At 37.0% G+C, this 23450-nt stretch overlaps 1 protein-coding gene across 2 annotated transcripts in view; it reads right to left on the reverse strand.

The window, feature by feature from the left end:
• The window catches only part of LOC143885213 (uncharacterized), a 37210-nt gene that overhangs the window by 12735 nt on the left and 1025 nt on the right, over window positions 1-23450 (reverse strand). The window contains exons 3-14 of one of the 2 annotated variants that reach the window (XM_077389279.1): window positions 20086-20202; window positions 19138-19188; window positions 16298-16387; window positions 16047-16193; window positions 15818-15928; window positions 12001-12786; window positions 6372-6542; window positions 3908-4073; window positions 3605-3750; window positions 2443-2721; window positions 1927-2061; window positions 1653-1834 (exon numbers count right to left, since the gene is read on the reverse strand). In XM_077389279.1, the coding sequence (XP_077245394.1) occupies window positions 1653-1834; window positions 1927-2061; window positions 2443-2721; window positions 3605-3750; window positions 3908-4073; window positions 6372-6542; window positions 12001-12786; window positions 15818-15928; window positions 16047-16193; window positions 16298-16387; window positions 19138-19188; window positions 20086-20202 (2381 nt within the window). Of the gene's footprint in view, window positions 1-1652; window positions 1835-1926; window positions 2062-2442; window positions 2722-3604; window positions 3751-3907; window positions 4074-6371; window positions 6543-12000; window positions 12787-15817; window positions 15929-16046; window positions 16194-16297; window positions 16388-19137; window positions 19189-20085; window positions 20224-23450 lie in introns of both variants that reach the window. The other variant, XM_077389278.1, reaches the window with a different exon arrangement.

Consider the following 23450-nt stretch of genomic DNA (forward strand, 5'->3'; position numbering starts at 1 on the left):
AGAAAGAACATCGATGTTTTGATAATCTTTATATGTACTTTATAATATGTTCAATCTGTGAATCCTAGTCTTTTTTCTTTTTTTTTGAATGGAGCCTATAGTCTTGTTGTCAGGGTGACAGTTGGCTTTCGGCTAGAGTAAATTGAATAATGCTTACAGTCCCCCACTAAAAATAAGCAATCGAAAACATTGAACACAAGCATATACAAATAGATCTAGCCAAGGTTTTAAATTTCGGTTTCAGTCACCACGGAAATGAAAACATTTCGATTTCGGTTGGAAATTTCGGTGGAAAACCAGTAAAATCATGAAAACATACAAGGACATGCAAATGATAGAATTTTAAGATGAAACTTAAGGAAATGCTAGAATAAACATAAAAACAAACTTAGAAACTATCACATAAGCAAGATAGTCATACATAATGGTTTCATAACATCAAACACCTAGTGACATGTGCGACATGATTTAGTACATACCACCAAACTTAGAAACTATCACATAAGCAAGATAGTCATACATAATGGTTTAATAACGTCAAACACCTAGTAACATGTGCGACATGATTCAGTACATACCACATTTCACATGTAATTCATAAAAATATGTATACATAGTACATACAACATATTTCACAAGCAATCCTCATAAATATAATTATGTAACACATACTGATATAGTATACCACTAATGCACTTTTGATTTTGATTTTGATATGCATTTTGATTTCGGTATCTTTTCAATGGGGGATGGAAATGGAAACATTTGGGTTGTCTCGTGTTGGTTTCGGTGAAAATTTAATACCACAATCTAGCACAAGGAATGTCAATAATCAAATATATCGACTTGGAAGAAAAATAAATATTAAAAAAGAATTGGTAAAAGTAACCAAAAGGAAGAAATAGGCATAGAGGTCTACAGGTACAGATCAACATAAAAAGGCGAAGGGTAAAAGTGAAAATAGAACAAAAAGATACATGGACGTAGCCATAGAAATGTGTAAAATAGAAACAATGAAGAAAATGTAAAACAAAGATGAAAAGATACATAAAAAACAACAAAATTTTGATAAAAAATACATAAAATCTCACAAAAATCTGGCATATCCAGTAATCATGTTTGTTATTTATGAAGGAACACCAATCCTTGAAATGGGAAAAAAATAACCATTTATCGCAAAAGATAAAAATAATGGATGATAGGTCTTCGATCCATTATCTGGTAGCTTGATCTGTGTTTTTTTAAACTAGATTTTGGTGCATGAGCGCAAAAATAGTAATACAACCCTTCAAAAAAAAGCAAGAGAAGAGTATGAAAAATAGTGGAATTCAATTTGCATTTTACAGAACTATGAATATCACATGTTCATGAATTAATAAGCCAATTAAGATCAGTGTTGCCGATATGGGGGACACAATACAGCCAATACACCTGCAAGGCTGCAACTTTTTATAGAACTCGATGTCCATACCATATCAGACCCCTGATTTTCTAATATAAATCAGGTTGATTAGCATCATGTTGACTGATACTTTAAAGCATGCTGATACTTAATGGGCAGAAGAACAAAATATGTGATAAGTGAAGAGAATATTTTAACCAACTATGCGAATACAAACATGAAATTGCCATGCAAGGTGTGAGATGTATACCATCCATGCTGCAAGTCATCATTTGCTATGTGGAAATCGAAGTACACATATGTTCCCTGCTCATAATCATCAGTTGTGAGCTTTGGCTCCTCATGCCGTTGAAACCATGTGTTATACTTACGGTGATATCTCCATGACTGCCTTTTCAGTTCTCTTGCAGCTAGGTATTGCTGGTAGGTATTCTGCAGCAATACATTTAACTTAAGTTCAAATTTACGATGCTCGTATCTTGGGAAATACATCAAAAAAAGGAAAAGAACAACCAGAGTGATACCTGTTGATAGTAAAATGCAAAGAACAATGTGTCGGTGATCAAAGTATCTGCACCTAAACGTTCCCAGAAGGCGGGATTGTCAACAATGGGAGCCTGCACGTGAGGATAGCTGGGAGGAGTCACCGCAGGGTTCCGCTGAAAAATGGCAAAATGAAATTTTAAATCAAAATTGTTAAAGTATAAAAGATTAAATAACGCCATCTCCAACAGCTTAAGCTTTTGGAGTAATTGGTGGTATCAGAGCAAAGGTACTGAGTTCAAAACTCGTTGGCATTAAAAATCCACATGTAATAGCGAACCCTATAGAGAGGCCACATGTAGGCCAACCCTAAAAAGAGAGGGGCCAAACGTGAGGGGGAGTGTTAAAGTATAAAAGATTAAATAATGCCATGTCAAACAGCTTAAGCTTTTGAAGAAATTGGTTGTTTTCACAAAAATAACAGACTTATTATCAGTCAACAAATTTTGAAACAGGTTTACTAAATAATAGCCCAAGAAAAAGGACAATCCCCATACCGGAATATAATTCTTTGGACGTTCTGAGTCCTTCGGTTGGGGAAGTCTGTAATAGGCGGCGTCGAGCATCTGCAAATTGTATAACTGGTCATGCATTCCTCCCGAAATTCCAGTTGCTCCACTAAGATTATCACCAATAGTGCCAAGGTCGGAAACACTTCTTCGACCAATGACACCAAGCCCAGCTGAGGATTGGTTTTGTTGTAAAGGTTGCCCAGGCGAAATATCAGTATCTCTAGGTACTTGAGTAGCTTCTGTTAAAGTGCCAGAGCCTCCTGCCTGCGGTAACCAGTATAAGTTCCACACAACTTTCAAAATTATGGATCCCAGTGTCAATCTTCTCAAAAAACAGTGCTTCCATAAGACATGTACGAGTGGGGGTCACTTCTAGTTTTTATATGTAAGGTTAGACAACTTGAAAAGTGCTAAGCACAGTTTATACTTTGAGATCCCACTGATTTACTTTCAGAACCTGACAAATAGGCTGGCTAGGTCGGATAGTTTATGAAAAGAACAGAAAAGCTGGAACCAAATAGAATTCACAGGCAGCGAGTGGTAGAAAAGTAGATTCTTAAGTGTGTGTTCGGATGTACAAACAAATAGCAATTTGGTAGGACATCCAAATGTACCCTAGGGTTAAAAGCTAGGATCTTGGCATTGGGGATCAGAAGAAAATTTTCCAACTGGGTGGAATGAGATTAATAATAGGTAATCAGCAGGGTTCCCATTATTTTCACAAGGTAAGATGCTGGAATAGATGAACAAGATGAGATCCGGATCATGTTAATGTCTGTGGAAGTCCATTAAATGAATTTGCACAAAAAAAACATTTTTTAACTTTAAAAAAAATAAAAAAGTAAAATAAATAATGTAAGTGGAGGTAAAAAATATTTTGATGGAAGAAAAAAAAAATGGGAAAGGATCAATTTCAAACTTCTTGTCACCTTTTTGGTTGAGGGGGGCCATTAAAACCCACCACAGAGTTCTACAACGCAATGCAGCAAATTTATTGATGGTGTTCATCATGGTGGTCATGAATTCCCGTTATCGTAATCACACATGTTAAAAGTGAAGCCAAACAGGCAAGTCATGCATTTGGAGAGTGCTGGTTGTAAAACTAAACACTTTAAAAAGCAACAAAAACCATCAGGCTTCAACATACAGGTGTGTCTACTGCATATGGCATTTTCAAATCTTCGTCTTTCACACCATTCTTGTTTTGTCCAGAATTACTAGTAGTCTCTGCATTCAAATCATGGGATGAATTCTGCTGTTGCTGCTGGTCTTCTAATTTCACATGGCTGACATCTGAATTACAGAGAAAATACATATAACAAACTTTGTAGATTGTGATTTTAACAATTGAGTTAATTCAGCATAATAGAAATAAGTCCCCAATAAAATGGAATCTATTTAGGTATGATTTGAGCATGCACAAACTTTACTGAAATTATAGGGTAAGTACCAGCATCTTTAGGTCCAGTTGAGAGAAGGGCATGCTGAGTAGATTGTTGATGCAAGGCATTATGCTGCTGTATTGAGGAAGATGTGACAGTAGTAAGGCCTGACGGCGACTGAACTCCGAGTCCTAGCCCAACTTGAGGTGATAGAGATGAGTTTTGCGAATTGAACTGCAGTAGACAATAAAAGCCAGGTCTGGGGAAATGGAAAAGATGAAATAAACCAAGAGTATAGGTAAACTGAGTATAATCCTTGCATCAACATGAGTATTGTTGCTAAACCAAGAGTGTTGTAGCTAAACAAATTAGAAAATTGCATGCATAGGCTTGCGTTTTGTGTTTAAGCCACTAATAAAAAACTCCCGGAGTCAATTGTGGACTCAACTAAGTAGGTCAACCGAGCCAAGCTGGTCAAGGGCTACACCCAAACAAAAACAAACGGAACAACAAACCCCTCAGATACGAAGGTGATCAAACACCTCAGAAGGCACTCTCTCAAGTCTCTACCCAGGATTGATCCAGCTGATCCGCCTCCCAATTAGTAGAGCAGAGGACATGTTGGAAAGACATCGCGTGCTGCTTCACCGTGTCCAAGGCATCCTCCAGAGCATCAGCAGATCCCCAAAGAAACCCTCTATCATCCTTCACCCAACAGATGATGTTAGAGCGAGTCTCCTTCCACCAAGAAAACTCTCTACCATCCTTCATCCATCTAATGACGTTGGCCAAGTTCTAGAATGAGTCCAAGTCTTCCCTACCAATTCAATAAAAATTTTCATTTACTACACGAGTTAATGAAAAGTTGGCAGTACCAATCATTGACTCGCACAAGTTGACTCCGTTCTAACTTGGCTGAGTTATTTTCCAATTGTGAGTTTTTAAACACTGGTTTGAGCATGCTATATGCACATCCATGTGTGTGTCAGAGAGAGAGAGAGAGAGAGCACATTGTATCCAGGAGCCAGGACAAGCTGGAGTATATAGGTGTAGCAAGCGCACATTGTGACATACCCTGAAACTGAGGAGCCACAGAGGATTCACATAGGAATCAATTTTGACTTGGAACAAGCACCTAAACAAATGACTTGCCAAATCCACTTTGAATCTAATAATCCATTGGTTAGTACTTGGTTATTCAACTTATCGGCCCATGGTTTTAAATTACCACCAAAACCGACAAAAAATGAAAATGCTTCCGTTTTCGTCCCCACCGAAGAAAAAAAATTCCTTTGATATATATCCTCACCGAAACAATACCAAAACAAAAATAGCATATCAAAAGTCAAAACCAATATGTATTACCTAATTATATTTATATGAATTGCATGTGACATATAGTGTACATATTATAGACAAATAGTTGTATGAATTACAACTGAAATGCGGTATTTAATAAATTATCAGACATGCACAACATCGCATATCACTGGGTGTTTGATGTTATCAAACCATTATGGATGGCTATCTTGCTTATGTGATGGTTTCTAAGTGTACCGGTGCTTATTCTAGCATTTCCTGAAGTTTCATCTTAAAATTATATAATTTGCATATGTTTCTGTGATTTTACGGGATTTCTACCAAAATTTCAACCGAAATCGAAATGCTTCCATTTTCACGGTGACCGGAATCAAAATCGAAACCGAAACCGAAATTTAAAACCTTGATCCTCCCTAACACAGGTAACATCAAACCATACTTGTATCCCGTACGACATAATGGATCCTGAGCCAATAATCATCAGTTGAAGTAACCTTGTTCTTATGGAATTTATTTACATGATAAATATACCACTACAAACAAAAGCCATAGTACTTCATCAACCAGAAGCAATTTCAGCTCTAACAGAACACTTCTATCTAACCATATTACATAGAAAATAACACCAGAGCATAATATCTCAATGCTACTTTTGGATGTACAAAAAGAAAGACTAGTGCTAGATGTTTCTTATATTATAATCTCCTCAGGGATAACAGCTCCATTTCATTGCTGCAATTCTAGTAGAATATACTGCACTAGGGTTTTCAGAGAGAGAGAGAGAGAGAGAGAGGGGGGGTTGTATTTAGTGCAGAAAAATAATTTGCATTTGAATGGTGAATCTAAAGTTGACGCCTAAGTCAGCCTATTAAACTGCAGTTCTTTTCCCTTAAGAGTTTGTTAAGATCTATAGCTATAATGGAAACAAGATTCCATCAGATATCTCCATTCTTTCAGCATCTCGTGAAAATATTGAAATTTTACGGATAATTTAAAAGTATAATATTGAATGGCCCACATATAGACAGCCCAAATCCCTTTATCAGATGATTAGAATCCTAAACGAGACACACTGGATGGGAATTCTAGATTGATGATAAGACATCCCATGTGTATAATATATGTAAGTTACATCATAAAATTTGTGTTCAGGATTGCATTAAGTATGGCACAACTTTAGGTAAGAAGTTTGCAGTCAAACAAAAAAGTGACCTGCTGTAAGAGTGAATTCTGCTGTTGTGTAGGAAACTGCTTGTGAGTTCCTCCCGGGAGATGAGACACACCAAGAAGTGTACTATGACCTTGTTGCTGCACTTGCTGGAGCCGCTGCAGAAATTTCTCCCTGTGATCAGGTCCAATCTCAGTTCTCGCACGTAACTGACCCTGGGAAAAAAAATTTAAATCGATGAAAGATTTCCCAAACACAATGCCACTGATCTAAAAATCAAAATTAACAGAAATCTAAGACTACTTCTAAAGAGAGCAATCATAGTCGGAGAAAATTCTCCAATAGCAAAAAAATCAAGTAGGGTCAATTCCTCACATAATGTAGCACTAATTACAATCTAAAGAAATAAACCATTGTCAAAAGCAAAATGTGCAGATATCCAGCACAATCATTCAATTATTTGATTCACAGCCTTTTCAACAATCAATCTACTAATAAAATTGCCGTTAAAAGCATGTTGTGATAAGGATTTATATATTTAATTCTTTATTGTACAAAAGATAACATAATTTAATTGGGAAATATATGCAATCAGAAAAAAGAATCATCCAATGGACTAGTAGCCTAGAACACAACAGACCAATTGAAGAAAAACATACCAAATCATGGATGGCACAATTTGCAACCAATGTTTTTTTTACAAAAAGTGCAACCTCAGTAGGCAATTACTTTCATTTTGGTAAGGAAAGCATAATAAAAACTGTACCGGAATGTATAAGTTTGTGTTTGAGTCAATTCCAATCGTTCTGATCACATATATATATATATATATATAGGAATGCTAAAGAGAAGGGCGCCCTTGTATCCTTCAAAAAAACCAGAAGGGCACCCTTGCAAAAACCCAGACGCAAGGACGCCCCATTGGATCCAAGTCACCAACCTTCTTTTTATCATTCCTTTAATTTTGCATTTTTCACTGACGTTATAAATGTGGTTGGGTGACGTGGATCTGGGGCAGTCTTGCAGCTGGGTTTTTTGCAAGGGCGCCCTCAATTTAGCATTCCTTATATATATATATATATATATATATATATATATATATATATATATAGAGAGAGAGAGAGAGAGAGAGAGAGAGAGAGAGAAGAGTTTCTACACCCTGGGTGTAGATAACTTATCTACACTCTAGCTTAAAATACAGTGGGGGCCACATTGTTTGGGTGATCCAAAGCATTCATTTGATGGGCCTTAGCATAGATAGGGTGTGCCCAAAAAATCAGCTCCATAGGATCATCCCAACCCTACGATTTGTGGAAGTAAAAATGAACGTGTATAAACCTTCACAAATCTGTCCATTTTTTGCCTCCACAATTTGAAGGGTTAGGATGATCCTATGCAGCTGATTTTTTGGGCACTCCCTATCTAATGTGAGGGCCCATCAAATGAATGCTTTGGATCACCCAAACAATGTGGCCTCCACTGTATTTTAAGCTAGTGTGTAGATAAGTTATCTCCACCATGGTGTAGCAACTCTCTCTCTCTCTCTCTCTCTCTCTCTCTCTCTCTCTCTCTCTCTCTCACACACACACACACACACACACACACACAACTAAGCCTTTGTCCCAAACTAGTTGGGGCCCGCTAATGAATCCTTCAGAAAATTTTCAGGAGGAGGGCGAGAGGATCTAGCCTGCTCAAATTGACTTAGTCTAATCCTGACACTAGTTGGGTTCGTCTCCAAAATCTCTCTCTCTCTCTCTCTCTCTCTCTCTCTCTCTCTCTCTCTCTGTATATATATATATATATATATATATATATATATATATATATATATATATATATATATATAGCAGAAGAGAAAAGGAGAGAATTATTTGAATTTCTTCCAAAATTCTAATAGAATTACAAATCACTTTTTTTTGCTTTTGTTAACAAAGGCCCCCATTAAAGCCCCATATTTTCAATCCTACCCCCTTCACAATACCTATTTTACCCTTCTTTATGAATTTTTTATTATAGATTTTGTCCACAAAGTCAACATGGTGGCATTTTTTCTTTGCAAAATTACGGATTGGGTGCATATGTCACATAATACTACGGATTTTTGTGAACATATTACATAATACTACGGATTCAGGACACCTTTAAAAATATTAACGAATTCCGGGCACCTTAAAAGGAACAACAATTATGGAGACCTCTATAGATTGGAGGGCTAGGATCAGCCTATGGAAATGATTTTACGAGCACAACCTATTTCTGTTGTGTTCCATCACATGGACGGTTTGGATCAACCTATGATGTGTCCGTACAGTTCTTTGTCGGCCCGTGCATCGCACAGGTTTTTTTACTAGTGTGTGTGTGTGTAATTTTCATAGAAAATTAGATGTCCTTAAGGCCTTGTTTGGATTCCAAGAATTTTGTGGAAAATTTGGGAAAGAAAATATTCCTAAAATTTCTTATTTTGTTACACATGAAAAATGATAAGTTGAACTAACCCTATTCAATTTTAATATAGAAGAACATTCAATTTAGAATGATATCCCTCTAAATTAACCATAGTCACATCATTTTCCTCTAAATCAATGAAGAAAAAATTTTCCAAAGGAATTTTTTCGTCAGAAATATTTTTCTTGCAACCCAAACAGGGCCTAAATGCATCTTCAGTTGAAAAGTCATCTCCAATCAAATGAAGAGCGTAGGGTGAGGTGTTTGTTAACAATAACAAAAGCGCCACTTTACATAGATTATATAGATAATACTTACATTATGTTGATTATAGATGCATCTTCTTCTTTTTTTGAATGGTAGGCTTAATAAAATATCTCGTCCCTAGCCTGCCCTGACCCTGAGTCAGGGCCGAAAAACCTCAACCCATTGCCCACCCTATAGGGCTCAGCGCGGCCCTGGCCCGCCTTGATTGGCCCTGATTGGGCAGGGCCGGGCCGGCTCTGATTGACCCTAGTGAAAATAACTGTTAAGAGTGCCAAAAAAAAAAAAAGCAACCACATATCATATAGAACAAAATGATCAATAAACAGAGAAGGGAAACAAAATAAGACAATATGAATTCAACAACACGACGGGCAACGGAGACAATTAACAATAATAATCTAAAGAAACATCAATCCAAGATAATAGAAAACATTAGAAAAAGAAACATGCACAGATGGTTCAATTCTATAATAGAAAACTTAGGGTCGGGTCGATCAGGGTGACCCGAGGCATTAACCCGGAACCCGACCCGACCCTGAGTCAGGGCCTAAACAATGAACCCTGACCCGCCCTCAGGGTTGGAAAATCCAGCCCAGACCCTGTTCGAGCTCAGGGTGGGTCAGGGCCAAACTTGCACCCCTAGGTGATATGATATATTGAAAGAAAGACAACCGAGATGGATCTCACATATTACATGAGAGAGAAAAAATCAAAATACAAAGAGATCAAGGAGGGAGGAGGGAGGAGATCAAACCACTCCAAACCCACCCTACTCACACCTAATCTAGTTAGAGAATCTGCATCACCATTAGCAGATCTTCTTACATCATGAAAAACAATAGAATAACCCGAGGTCAGATCTAAGATTTCCTCAATAAGAGAAAAAAACCTCCATGGAGGAGCAGCCGCCCCCGAAAGCCATCTAATAACATTTGAGGAATTACCTTCCACTATCACCTTATCATAAAGGTCTTTTTCCGGATGCTTGATACCTTGATATGCAACCCTAACCTCCGCTTCACTCGAGTCACATATACCAATAGGGCCTAAATAGGCCTACAAAACCATTCCTGAGGAGTCTCTGCAAAGTCCCCAATCCGTGCCGGCCTCGGATTACCCAAACTAGACCCATCAAAATTGTGTTTGATTGAATCTAAGGGAGGGGCTTCCCAATGCTGAACAATCTGAGCTCTTCTCCCTCTTTCATTGCACACTATCTATCTGCAACCCCTCCCATAAGCCGAAAGCCGAAACAAATCTAAACAACGGGAGACTTCTCGCCCATGAAATGGATAACGCTATAGTTTTAACAGAGAGCCAGTAAGGAGATCTAGCCACCCCATCAAACACACTGGAGTTCCTTTCTTTCCAAATAACCCACCAAGAAGCCAAAAGACAAATCCGCCATAAAACCTTCCCCTTCTTTTTCCAAGGAGCCAACTCCCAACTCATGATCAACTCAGGGATAGATTGCGAGAACACCCAGTTTATACCAAATCGGGTCAAAGTAAGACGCCAAATCTCTCTCGAGACCCTACAGTGAATAAATAGATGATCTAAGGATTCACCAGCCTCCAAACATAGGGGGCAATGATCCACTAGCCACATACCCCTTTTGCTTAGGTATTCAATTGTCTGAATACGACCATGGCTCACTGCCCAACTAAAAAAGCTTATCCTAGGAGGGCAATGAAATTTCCAAACTTTTGCTGAGAAAGACGCTGCCCCACAGAGCACTAGATGACAATAAAAGGATTTAACAAAAAAAAAAGCCAGAGGGATCCCAAATCCAAACTCTTTTGTCAGACCCAACCCTTTTCATATAGCACCCTCCAATCAACTCTAACAACTGAGTGAAGGATCCCAATTCCCTATCAAAGAAATTCTTTCTGAGCCTTGGCCTCCAAACTACACTCTGGTCAACTCGATCAAAACCTTCACAGACTAGCACCTCCTTATTGGAAGCGACCACAAACAATCGGAGAAAAGCTCCCTAAGAGGCTTAGCCGAACACCACGCATCCCACCAGAATCTAATATGATCACCCGAATAAACTTTGAATCGAATGCCTTCACCAAAATCATGACTCATCCTTAAAATATCACGCCAAACTGTCAGGCCTTTCTTATATACATTATCAAAATCCCACTTCCCAGCTGAGAAACCATACTTACTCCCTACCACCTTTACCCAAAGAGAAGATTGCTCCACCCCAAAACGACATAACCATTTTCCCAAGAGCGCATGGTTAAATTCTCTGACTCTTCTTATACACAAACCTCCATTCTTTAACGGAAGACAGACTTGTTCCCATTTCACCATAGGGATACCTTTCTTATTATCTGCGCCTCCCCAAAGGAACACTCATAGGGACAAGGGCTTAGTTGAGTTGAGTTGAGTAGCCTATCTATGTGAGGGCCCATCAAATGAATGATTTGGATCACCCAAACAATGTGGTCCGCACTATATTTTAAGCTAGTGTGCAGATAAGTTATCTACAAAATGGTGTAGAAACTCTCTCTCTCTCTCTCTCTCTCTCTCTCTATATATATATATATATATATATATATATATATATATATATATATATATATATATATATATAGGCTCTTTATATATATAGGCTCTTTGAGCGGGTAACCTCCAAATAGCTGGTCAAATTTCAAAACCAGAGATCCGAATTCAAGCAATTTAAGATAATATAACAGGAAACTACAGCAAACAATTGAGTCCTTTAATCTTGAAATGTGACAGAAAAACAAAAAAAAAATCCAAAATCCAAGCAATCATCTATTATTGTATTGCCCTATAATTGTAAGGTGTGTTGAAGTGAAAAAAGATTAATTCAGCTTAAGAGATTTATTTAGACATGCTATAACATCAAACTGTACCATTTCATTCTGATAACAACAATAAAAACAAGATGATACCCATGCGATAAAACCACAAGAAAGTTACCATATCATTCGGATTCTGAAATGAACTCGCGCTGTGAGGTCTCCATTGTACCCCAGTAACCACTGATGGGGAGAAAACTCTTCCATCTATTGCAGCACCCTCGCCAACATTATTAGAATCAGTTGCAGCTGTTCCGTCGCTAACCTTTGAAACCTGCGGCAAGAGCATCCTATTACTAAGTGGTGAAACCAGTGGTTGCACAATACCACCACCTCCAATTCTCTCCTCAGCCCCTAAAATGTTTCTCTTCGCCATGTCAGGAACTGCAGGCCCTGCACCAAGAGCTCCATTGCTAGGAACTCCACTTCCAGAATTCAAACTCAAAGGAACACTAGACGCTTGGTTGGATAGCCCTCCAACCACAGATCCTCTGCCAATACCCCTCCCTAGTCCAATTTCAGCCAGAGCGGGAGAAGGTCTACGTCCAGGAAAATTTGCATTATCATCCTCCTTCGCTGCACTTGCCAGATTTAGAGGGGAAGACGGAACAGAAGCAACAGAGTTTTCCATGACACCTCGGACATATCCAGGACCAGAAAGGATAGCAGGAGAAGTTGAACCGCCAACCAAGCTACGTCCAGATATGTTGCCAGCAGCGGCCATATTCTCCCCTGTTGGTGTCCCAGGACCAATGCCAGATGAAGCTGATGGAACTGAAGAACCCATTACATCATTTTTGAAAGGTGGAGTTCTTGGAGCAATATCAGAATTACTGTCCTGAGAAGCTGCATCTTCAGTTGGGTCCTGAATGTCAGTACCCTGTTGAGCAGTAGATGCTAAAGCAACCTATAAATATTAAGAAAATAGAAAACGTCAATAAGCAGCCACAATCGAAGTCAAGTAAACAACCATGGAAAATTAGAAAAGGGATTACTAACATCAAGATGATAAACAGGTTCTAAATAATGATGATGATGATTGCGACAATAATAATGCAGTTCAAAATAATAATAAGAACAACAACAACAACAACAACACCAATAACAAGAGATTTTATATGGTGTGCAGCCGTATTAGTCCAGTATTTTTCAAAAAAAAATAATGTACGGCCCACTCCGTAGGATGATCCAAACCGTTCATTTGTTGGGGGCACAACGTAAATAGGTTGTTCCCCAAAACTCAATTCCATAGGATAATCCTAACCCTCCGATCTAGACAGGGAGTGCACATTATGGAAACCTTTATAGATCCGAGGATTATTCCCCAAAACTCATCTTATGGAAATGATTTTGAGGCACAACCTATTTACGTTGTGGCGCAAATAAATGAATCGTTTGGATCATTATATGGAGTGAGCCTTACAGAACTTATTAAAAAAAACTGGACTATACGGCCACACACCATATAAAAGCTAGTAATAGCAATAACAACAATGACAAGAAAATAGAAAATGTAAATAAGCAGCCTCAATTGAAGTCAAGTAAACAACCATGGAAAATTAGAAAAAGTCAAAGCTAACATCAAGCTGATAAACACGTTCTAAATAACAACAACAACACTCATAATGCCGATCAAATAATAATAATAATAATAATAATAATTATTATTATTATTATAATAATAACAGCAGCAGCAGCAGCAGCAGCAGCAATAACAATAACAAGCTTTCTGTTTCCAAAAATAATTGTCAACTACATTTTAATTGCTTACAAATAAAAGTTGCAACGAAAGAAACAGTAAAATAGTTTGGAACAAATTAAAATGGTTAGGCTAGAAATAATTTCTTCTGTTTATATCGTAGATTTTTTTAAATATCAGCACAAAATGTTTTTGGTGGAAAGGAGTATGCTTTATTTGCCTTTTTATTTGCAACAATAACCAAAACATGTCATAACACATTCATATAAGTTGTTGACTGTATGTTCCATAGCAAACTAGTAGGCATCATACTTGGGCCATCTAGGGATTGCAAGGAGAAAGGTTCGAGAGAATATCTCTGGTTCTGGTACAAACGTACAAAACAATTGACTTAATGAGAGCCAAAGGTAGTCCGTTGCTTCATCATTACGACATCCAAGTCAATCTCTATGTTCAGTTCTTCTCTGAGCTCTAAAAGAAGACTTACAGGTACTTGACTTGGTGAAGTTGCTATAGAAGTCTTCAAGCTTAAAACAGCACTAGCAGTGGAAACAGAACCAACCCCCTGCCAAAAATATAATGTAACTGGAGGAAATTATGGAGATGGATTTTAAGTGTGAATGGATAACTCAAAGCTATCATTTCTCTCTTTTCTTTTTCTTTTTTGAGTTACAAAGCCATCATTTCTCTTTCTCTGATCAATAACATCAAAGCCATCTTCATTAGAATTACAAAGAAGAAACACTATTAGTGAAGTACTAAATATAGTGTGAACCCCAGCTTACCCATCAAATATATATAGACACACGCACACAGTGTGAAAACATGATAGCTAGACGTGGTACATTCCACACATAGGACTACTGGAGTTGTTGACTGCAAGACATAACTTAACAAGGCCAATTGCAAAAATGAAGCCAAAAATTGAGATGGTGGCAGCTGGAATGCCCAATGAAAGGTAGATAACATACTCATTGAATAGAAAAGGTGTATCACTGCTATCAGCAATAAACAAAAATGTAAGTTATCGAAGAACAAAAGCTTTTCTGAACTTGAAGATCTGGTTCGGTCAAAAAGTTAGAGGACTGAAAAAGGAGTCAATCTCACCCTTTACCATATGGTAATTACGAAAAAAGATTTGTTATTGCCTTTGAATCTTTTTTTTTAGGTAAGGCCCTATTACTAAGGCCAAAAAAGCATTCTAAAGAAAAATGAGAAATTTTCAGTCAAATCTACTTAACTGTTCAATCCAAGGTGAATTTACCACAATTCATAGGAAGAATTTCATATGATCCTTGAACCAAAGAAGCAACAAATATGGAATAAAAGACTTCTCACGGAACGTGTGCTCGGAATATGTCACGGAATCACTTGGAAACAAAGAATTGTGATTCAGTTTAACAAATAATCACTAGGATTCCATCACATAAACTTCCATGTTACCATCAACTAATGCCGAGAACTCAAGAACCATGAATGTGGCATTTTAGACTTCAATCATTCCATGTATCAAGAAAGAAAAAGTTACATGGAACCTTAAACTTGACTGGCATATATATTGTAACACCTGCATCAATAGAAATAGTGCAACGGTGCAAAACAAGATGTGTCATTGACGGGAATAACCAAAATAGAGAAAATCTCAATGATAACGAATTAACAAGAACATATATTAATCTACGCATATGTTCAAACTTTCAAATACCCAACAGAATGACAAGGACAACCCATTAAAATACAAAATTAACTCATTAGTGGTGAAAATCAACTAGTAGTTGCATGCCTTCTGAGGTATTAAAAAGGTATTAAAAAAGTTAATGTAAAGATACCAGACTTAAGGAGTAGATAGCGACCATCTAAGTGCTTATGGGCATGAATCAAAGAAAGAAGCTCACTATCTCTTACATTGCGTCCATATATTGTCATGTCAACAAGAACATGTCAATCAAATTAAACACATACTTTACCATATGTTGGCAAGGATCACTTCTAGGGCCTCCAAGTTTATAAACTCTTCCAACCAAGGGAGCAGTTTAACAAAGCTAACCAAAAAAAATTACTTACAAAATCATGTCAAAAACATAATAAAAGTTTCAATTAATATGTAATTTAGTGACCGGACCAGATGCATTAAATACAAAAAGAACACAACCATGTGACCTATCTTTATGCAATGTGTCAGAGATACATTACATTAAAGATAATAATCAAGTAAGAAATAATTTCAAATAATAGTTACCTTGACAAGAGCAGGAGGGCCAATCACGACCAGATCTTCAAGTGATTCCATCTTGTCTAGTGGTAAAGAGCTGTAAAGCTCCTCAACATCACTAAATTCATCAAAATCCTCCTTCACGTAAATATAGAAATACGAAGAATATCAATCACCAGTAAAAGGTACTCAAACAAGCAGTACTGAATACTTGATAAATAGGGGAAAATAAGTTGGATTATTTGATAGAACACACCTGATTACGTTCAACATAGTCTTCTAGGAAATCTCTAACATCGTTGACCTGTTCAGGACTCAACTCATCATTATCTAGCAGTCTCAAAAGCAATTCTAGCTTCAGGATATGAGCTTTATGCCGAACAATAGATGTCTCTAAATGTGTCTGCAAAACAAATATATCATCAATACAAATTTGTCCAAGAAAATACAACACAGCAGCATGGATTGAGATCAACAGTTTGGGGTGGCTTCTCCTTCTCATCATACCAGTCGAGGTGGCCTTGCCTTTCCTTTCTTCACAGAAAGCCCCTCAATTTCAGCTTCGAAGCTATCAATCTGAGACTCCAATTCCCCTACCTATCAAAGAAATAAGAATACATTTGAAATCCAACTCTACTTCCATTCTGATCCCATTATGTAAAGAGAGAAGCAAGATGAACAAGATTAAGAGCCCAAGTTGAATAACATGGATGGTAAATGAGCTTACAAATTATGATTAATTGCATAGCAAGAACTATTGAAAACATAAATAAGCCTCAAAAGGCTAGAGTAGAGCATTTAAAGAAGGAAAAGGCATGACAATTAAAACCCTTCAACAAGAGGCATGTGCCTCAATTATTGGCAACAGGGTGGTATGGAGACCAGATTTTAGAAGAAACTTTTTCAACAGAGAAATCTCTTCTATGGCTAGACTATTAGAGTTGCTAGAAAGGTGCTACATCAAGAAGTCAGGTGTGGATAAAAGGGTGTGGATATGGGATTCAACTTGTGTTTTTACTGTCAAATCCTTCTACCTACAGCTTGTGCCTTGCCCTGGACTCTCCATTGAAGCTAAACTGTGGAAGATTAAAGCTCCACCTGGAGTTTGTATCTTCGGGTGGGCCGCTTACCGTGTTCGCATTCAGACGGTCAACTTCCTTCAGTCACGGGAGTTATTGATCATTGTGCCTTGTGCATAGCTGCGGGGGGACGGTTGATCATATGTTTATTCATTGTAAAGTGGCAAGAGGGGTATGGAGTTGCATTCTATCGAGGTTTGGAATGTTTTGGGTATTTGCATCGACGCTTTTTGGGTTATTGGAAGGTTGGGCAACGGTTCCATGGAAGAAAAAAGGTAAAATACTATGGAATGTATCCCTCCTTGCAATTTTATGGGTCCTATGGAAGGAAAGGAATTCTAAAGTCTTTGACGGTACTGCTAAATCTACCCACTTCCTCTATATCAAGGTAATTGCATTAACCATAGTATGGGTGGGGACACGACCTTCCTTTCGGTTTGTATCGGCTTTCGAAGAGACGATAGAGGAGATGTTAAATAGGCTTTCTCAGGGCCTATCGGAATAGCATATGCCGGTGAAGCAGAGGTATGGGCCATTCATCAAGGAATAAAAAGCTTGGAATTAGACTCATTGTACAACGTATTGGTGGCTGGAGATTCCCTCGATGTCATTCGATGGCTAAGAGGTTCCTTTTTTTCTGGAATGGAAAAGATTCATTAAAAAAAAAAAAGGGAAGACCGACCTCTTCCACCAAGGAAAGAGAACAATCCGAAGTGAAAATACAAAGAAAGAAAAACAAAGGAGATACAAAAAAAAACAAAGATCAAAGGGACAAGAAGTCGAAGATCTCAAAGCCCGATCTTCCAACCCCTTCCCGCGCTAATCTGTTAGTGAGACTATTAGCCAATCTTCTCAAGACAAAAAGTGATGGAGGATCCTTCTATCCGATCTTGGATTTCGTCGAAAAGGTGTGCAAATCTCCAAGGAGGCACAATCGACCCTTTGAGCCAACGAATAGCATTTAAAGAGTCTCCTTCTACTATCATATTGTTCATTAATCCACGATCCAAATGTTTTATACCTTGATGAGCCGCCCATGGTTTTAAATTTCCGCTGAAACGAAACTAAACAGACGAAATATTTCGGTGAAATTTCGGTTGAAATCAACCGAAATTTCATTTTTAGCCTTTGTTTACAAAATTTCCACCACAATAGCCAAAATTTCAACCGAAATCGCAGAAATTTTAGACATTTCAGTCGAAATTTTAAAAAAAAAATGAAATCATTAACATATTTTTAAAACCGAAATTTAAAACCTTGGCCCTAACTTCAACTTCACTTGCATCTGCGGTTCCTATTGGCCCCAAAAAAGCCCAAAGGGCGCCTCCACTCTAATCCCTCAAAATTCTACCTATGCCTGCGGAGCCGGGGTTGCCCAAACTAGAACCATCAAAGTTCAATTTCACCAAGCCTTCCACAACAGGGCCTCCCATGCTTGATTTATCGAGGGACTGTTTTCTCTACAAAAGCACACCTCCAACCATCCCTTCCAAAGATCATAATCCAAAACAAATTGAAACAGAGGAAGAGCTCTAGCCAAAGCGATAACAGATGTGATCACTCTTATCGATGGCTAAGAGGTTCTACCGTCCCCCTTTGGATATTTGCCAACTTCTTAGACGAGATACTAGATAAAGTGGAAGGGCATCAATCATATTCAAGCACATCAGAAGATCCGCCAATAGCAAAGCAGATAGAATAGCAAGGGATGGGTTTGTGAGACAGGAGTTGGAGATGTTTGATTTCCTCCATCCATGAGTTGTGGTTTTTTTACATTTTCTCTTCTTGTTTTCTCTTTCATCTCTTTTTGTATGTTTTAGGTTGACTATCTCGGTCTTCCCTTCTTCCTTGAAAGAAATTTGCTACCATTCAAAAAAAAGAGAAGATGATGATGAACATCCAGAGCCAAAAGTAAGCAATAGAAGGCATCATGACTGCCAAATGAAATAAAATGCAATATTTTATGCATCCAACTGGCGATGATTAGGTGGTTTAGGTACACCGGTTGACAAATGATTGCGTGGTTTTTTAATACCAGTTTCCATTTGACAAAAAACATGTAAGCAATGTGGAATGGCGAATATCCCGTCAAAGAACATAACAGAAGGCCACTTTCAAATGAAATCTAAGATACAATACTTTAGCCATCTAACTGACCATCATTGTCATATGAGGAAAAAAAAGGACTAAAAGAGTTCCTATTTACCCATTTTGGCCTGAATTTCAACCTCAAGAATTAAACAACAAGAAGAAAAAAATATTTCATACCACATTGTTCAACCAATCCCTTGTCTCTGATTTGGCCTTCTCTTTTGGATCCTATCATGGAAAGATCAAAACAGTAAATGGAATAATCAATAGAGAAGATTTAAAACAACTAAACAAGTGAAAGATTATCATGGCCATTATTGTGGCTATATTATTTTTGCCATCATTACTAATTAGGACTCTAAGAAGAGCTCAGAAAACGACCAAACAAGGGGTACCACACGAAAAAACAAAAACAAAAGAAAGCTATATCGGACAATTACTATAACGAATTATGATAAATCTTTTCCTTCCCTCATACGAAAAGTAAAAATAGAAAAACTTAATACAAAAGTAAATATAGTTAATCATGGAGAACAAAAACTTAATAATAAAATGAAACACGAATATAATAGGTCATCAATATGCACCATGTAGCACAAACAGAAAGCCGCCACAACAAAGAAAATGCCTGCCTCTGGCATATGAAAAAATAAAATACCGTACAATATTTGCAGCTCTAGCCACAAGTACAATATTTGTTAAAAAAAAAAAAAAATTAATAACTTGAATATACTGTCATAATAAGAACAACAAAATGCACTAAAGTTATTTCCATATAATTATCAACTGTAAAATGAACAAATCATGAAAATTTCTTCAGCATGAGCAACAAAAGATAGCTCCAACGACCAATGTAGACAGAGCACGAGAAAACTGAGCATTCAACTCAAGTTTCACGATGGCAGATATTTGAACAAAGTGCATATAACTATAGCAAGATGGGAAATTTACCAAAATCAATAAGAACAAAAGTAATAAAATATTTAAGTTCAGCACTTGAAGTGCTAGTACGAGGACAAATGTAGATAGGACAAGGAGAAAATTGACTGTGTAACACTCAATTTTGCAATGTTAGGATCTAAAATTAATTAATTATATAATAGAGAAGAGCATGGAGACACTTACGGTTTTTGGCTGCTGGCCTAATCCTTCCTTTGAGAAGGCTTTTGTCTTAGTCTCCTTTTCACAGACCTTAAATCGTTCCATTTCACGCTCAATGAGCTTGCGAGCATCCATCAGAGCCTGCTCATAAGAGGCATTAACCTATGTCAACATATATCAGAAAAATAATTGTCAACTCCAGAATCATGAATTCCACATTCAATATGAGATAATCAACACATTTTTTTGAAAGTTAAAAAAAAATTGAATGGTAGATGACCAAAACATTATGTGTCCTTAAGTCACAATCAATCTATGAAGCTGATTGGATAATGGCAGTAAAATTACATAAGCAGGAAAACCTAATATATTCCAATCACATAATCTGGAAGATCAATCACCGTAGAATAGCAGAGACTCCCTCAATAAGATATGATGCAAACATTCTGAACTAAGAAATTAAAATTTAGTGAGGGAAATAATGTCATAACATGAACCTAGCATCACTTATAGCAGTGAAAAAGTGATGAGCTTAAAACCAACGACAAATGCCAACGAATACTGCTGAACGCAGTTTAAAAACTCCCCAAGTCAATTATCGAATTACCCGAGTGAATGAAAGTTGACCGGATCAACTGCTGACTCACTCGAGTTGGTTCTTTTCTTTTTTTTTTACCTTGGCTGAGTTCTCGCCCAAGTCCAACTTAGTAAACACTGTTGTTGGCAACTAGAATCCAACTAATTAAAATTTGCATAAAAATAATCATTGTCCACTCTTTTCTTTTTCTTTCTTCTTTTTTTATATTTCCCTGAAAGGGTAAAGAATTATTAAAATAGAAACTAGAAGTACAAAGAGAGAATACAAAGTCCTAACCAATAGGCCCAAACAAAGGGGAACAAAGCCCAAATAATGGGCCCGAATACAAAAGCAAAAAAATGAGATTCGGCATATAACGCCAAGCAACCATATCAGCACAAGAAACACTGAAACTGGCTAGAGATGAGACAAAAAAAAATCGAGTCTTCATGAATACGAGAAAAAATAAATGATCATCATTTTTTTTTTTGAAATGGTGAAACAATCTTCATCAACGACAAGGCTTCCATCTCTTTGAGTAAATAGGAGAATTGCCAATGAGGATAGAAGTCATTCTTTTAACCAAACTATACTTGAGCTGAATTTATCCACGAAATCCATGCCTCACACCGATCTGGCTTTTGGCAAGAGTCGCAAGGCCTACCAAACCAAGGATAACAAGCAGTGTGATCCAGCACCATGTACTCAACTCTCAACCTCTCACTTGATCTAGCAACTATACTTTGCTTTTTACTTCCAAGTTACCAAGTTTCCCTCAATGAAAGTGTGATATCCACTGATAAGCCTTTTGTCAGATGGAGATCTTGTCCTATCAGTATCTGAATAACTCTCAATAGTCAAGTGGTGATTAGGCATAAAAATAATCCTTTTACTGGATGCACCTTTTAGACACTGTAAGACGCACTACTGATTGGAAATGGGGAATTTTAGGTGAGTGCATGAACTAACTTACCACGCTAACTGAAAAGGCAATGTTAAGATAACTGATAGTCAAATAAATAAGATTTCCATCAAGTCGTTTGTATATACCTGACCTTAATCATTAAAGAAGTCGCTTTCATCCTGTAATAACTTAGTGCTTCTATTTCGTACCCCTTCTCTTTCAGTAAATCTTTCACATACTTCCTTTGTGCCCCTTTTTAAAGACTTTTGTTATGCCACATAATTTGTGCCCATTTTTCATATTTTTTCTTTTTTGCATTTGTACATGATGTTATTCATTTTTCATATTTTTTATTCTTTTATGTTTAATACATGACATCTTTAACCATATTTTATGTATATTTGAATTTGTTTAATGTTTTTCTACATTTTCAATGTTTTATCTTGTTCTTGTTATATTTCTCCGTTTTTTTTTCTTTTGCATGCATTTATTATTTTCTCACTAGCAAGTATTTTTCATGCTTATTTCGCATCGTGTTCTTGTCCTTGTTACAGTACCTTTTGTATAAGTGTAACCCTACATTGTGTAGCTTGTGCTAGAAGAGACTCTTCCCTTGTGATCAATTTTGGAAAATCCTAGATCATTTTAGTGAGTTAGATTAGATCATACTTTGAATGCTTTCCCAGTGTGTGGTATTGTGCACATCATTTGGGAAGGCAACTGTGTCGTTGATCGGTTGGAAATTTTGGTATTTGTTTTTTTAACGGATGAAAAATATAGTAACAGCACAATTGTACAAAAAGGGATTACAAAGAAAAGAAAAAACAAAAGCAACAGCAAGTCTCAGAACCAAAGCCTGTACCATAAAAAAATAAGGCATTTCATGCCACATGACTATGGCATTACAAACAACACCAAAATTCGACAATCTATTCACTTGTGAGTTTACTTAGTGATAAAATTTGGTAGTTCCCATAATATGAATTATTCTATTGGCATTATATAGTGTTGGGGTTTTTATCCTTATAGGCCATTCTGTATTTTGCTGAACACAATTATTATTTTGCTGAACACAATAATTATTTTGCTTGTTAAAAAAAAACCCATAATGCAGCTAGAGATTTCAAACCTAACAGTTTCAGTAGCAAGCATATCTTTTATTTTCTTGAATGACAACTTTTTTTAATGTCATTCTGGTTCTGGAATGATAACTTGACAAGTAAAAACATTTGACATTTTCGGTTTTGGGGGCTGGCCTTTCTTTTAATTTAGATCTCTAACATTTCAAAAAAAATAATCATAAGTAGGAAGCATAACTTCAAGACATGGAACATAAAAACATTTAACTAAGAGGCATACTTTTTTTGTGTTAGACAGACAACAATATCGAAATCCAATATATAAGCTAAATATATAACCTAGGTCATTTCCTAAATAGGTCCACTGTTACATGGGAAGAAAAAAAAGGGGTGGCCCAGTGCACGAAGCTCTTGCCATTGCGGGGTCTGGGGAGGGCTAGATGTACGCAGCCTTACCTCTGCTTTGCAGAGAGGCTGTTTCTGCGACTCAAACCCATGACCACCAGGTCACAATGGAGCAACCTTACCATTGAGCCAAGGCTTTCCCTCTCACATGTAGTGCAGAAATAAGATCAAAATAATAGAAGAAGTTATTTCATCTTTCAATAAGTCATAGGGTTCTTTATAGGGTTCTTTTACATATTTAATCCAGTAACAGACAAAAATCAATCTTGGTTTTACGGCTTCCTCATTTGAGGCAATTTCAAATGGATGGTTGTTTTTTGTGTATAAAAAATATCTTTCATCTAGGGCTGTTCATTTGGTCAGCCGTTGTCGGATAAAATATCTTTCATCTAGGGATTTTCTTTCTAAAGGTTTTGTTTAACCT

Source organism: Tasmannia lanceolata, unplaced genomic scaffold, assembly GCF_043159265.1.
Source record: "Tasmannia lanceolata isolate RefF3 unplaced genomic scaffold, GAP_Taslan_0.1 ptg000008l, whole genome shotgun sequence".
Lineage (NCBI taxonomy): Eukaryota > Viridiplantae > Streptophyta > Magnoliopsida > Canellales > Winteraceae > Tasmannia > Tasmannia lanceolata.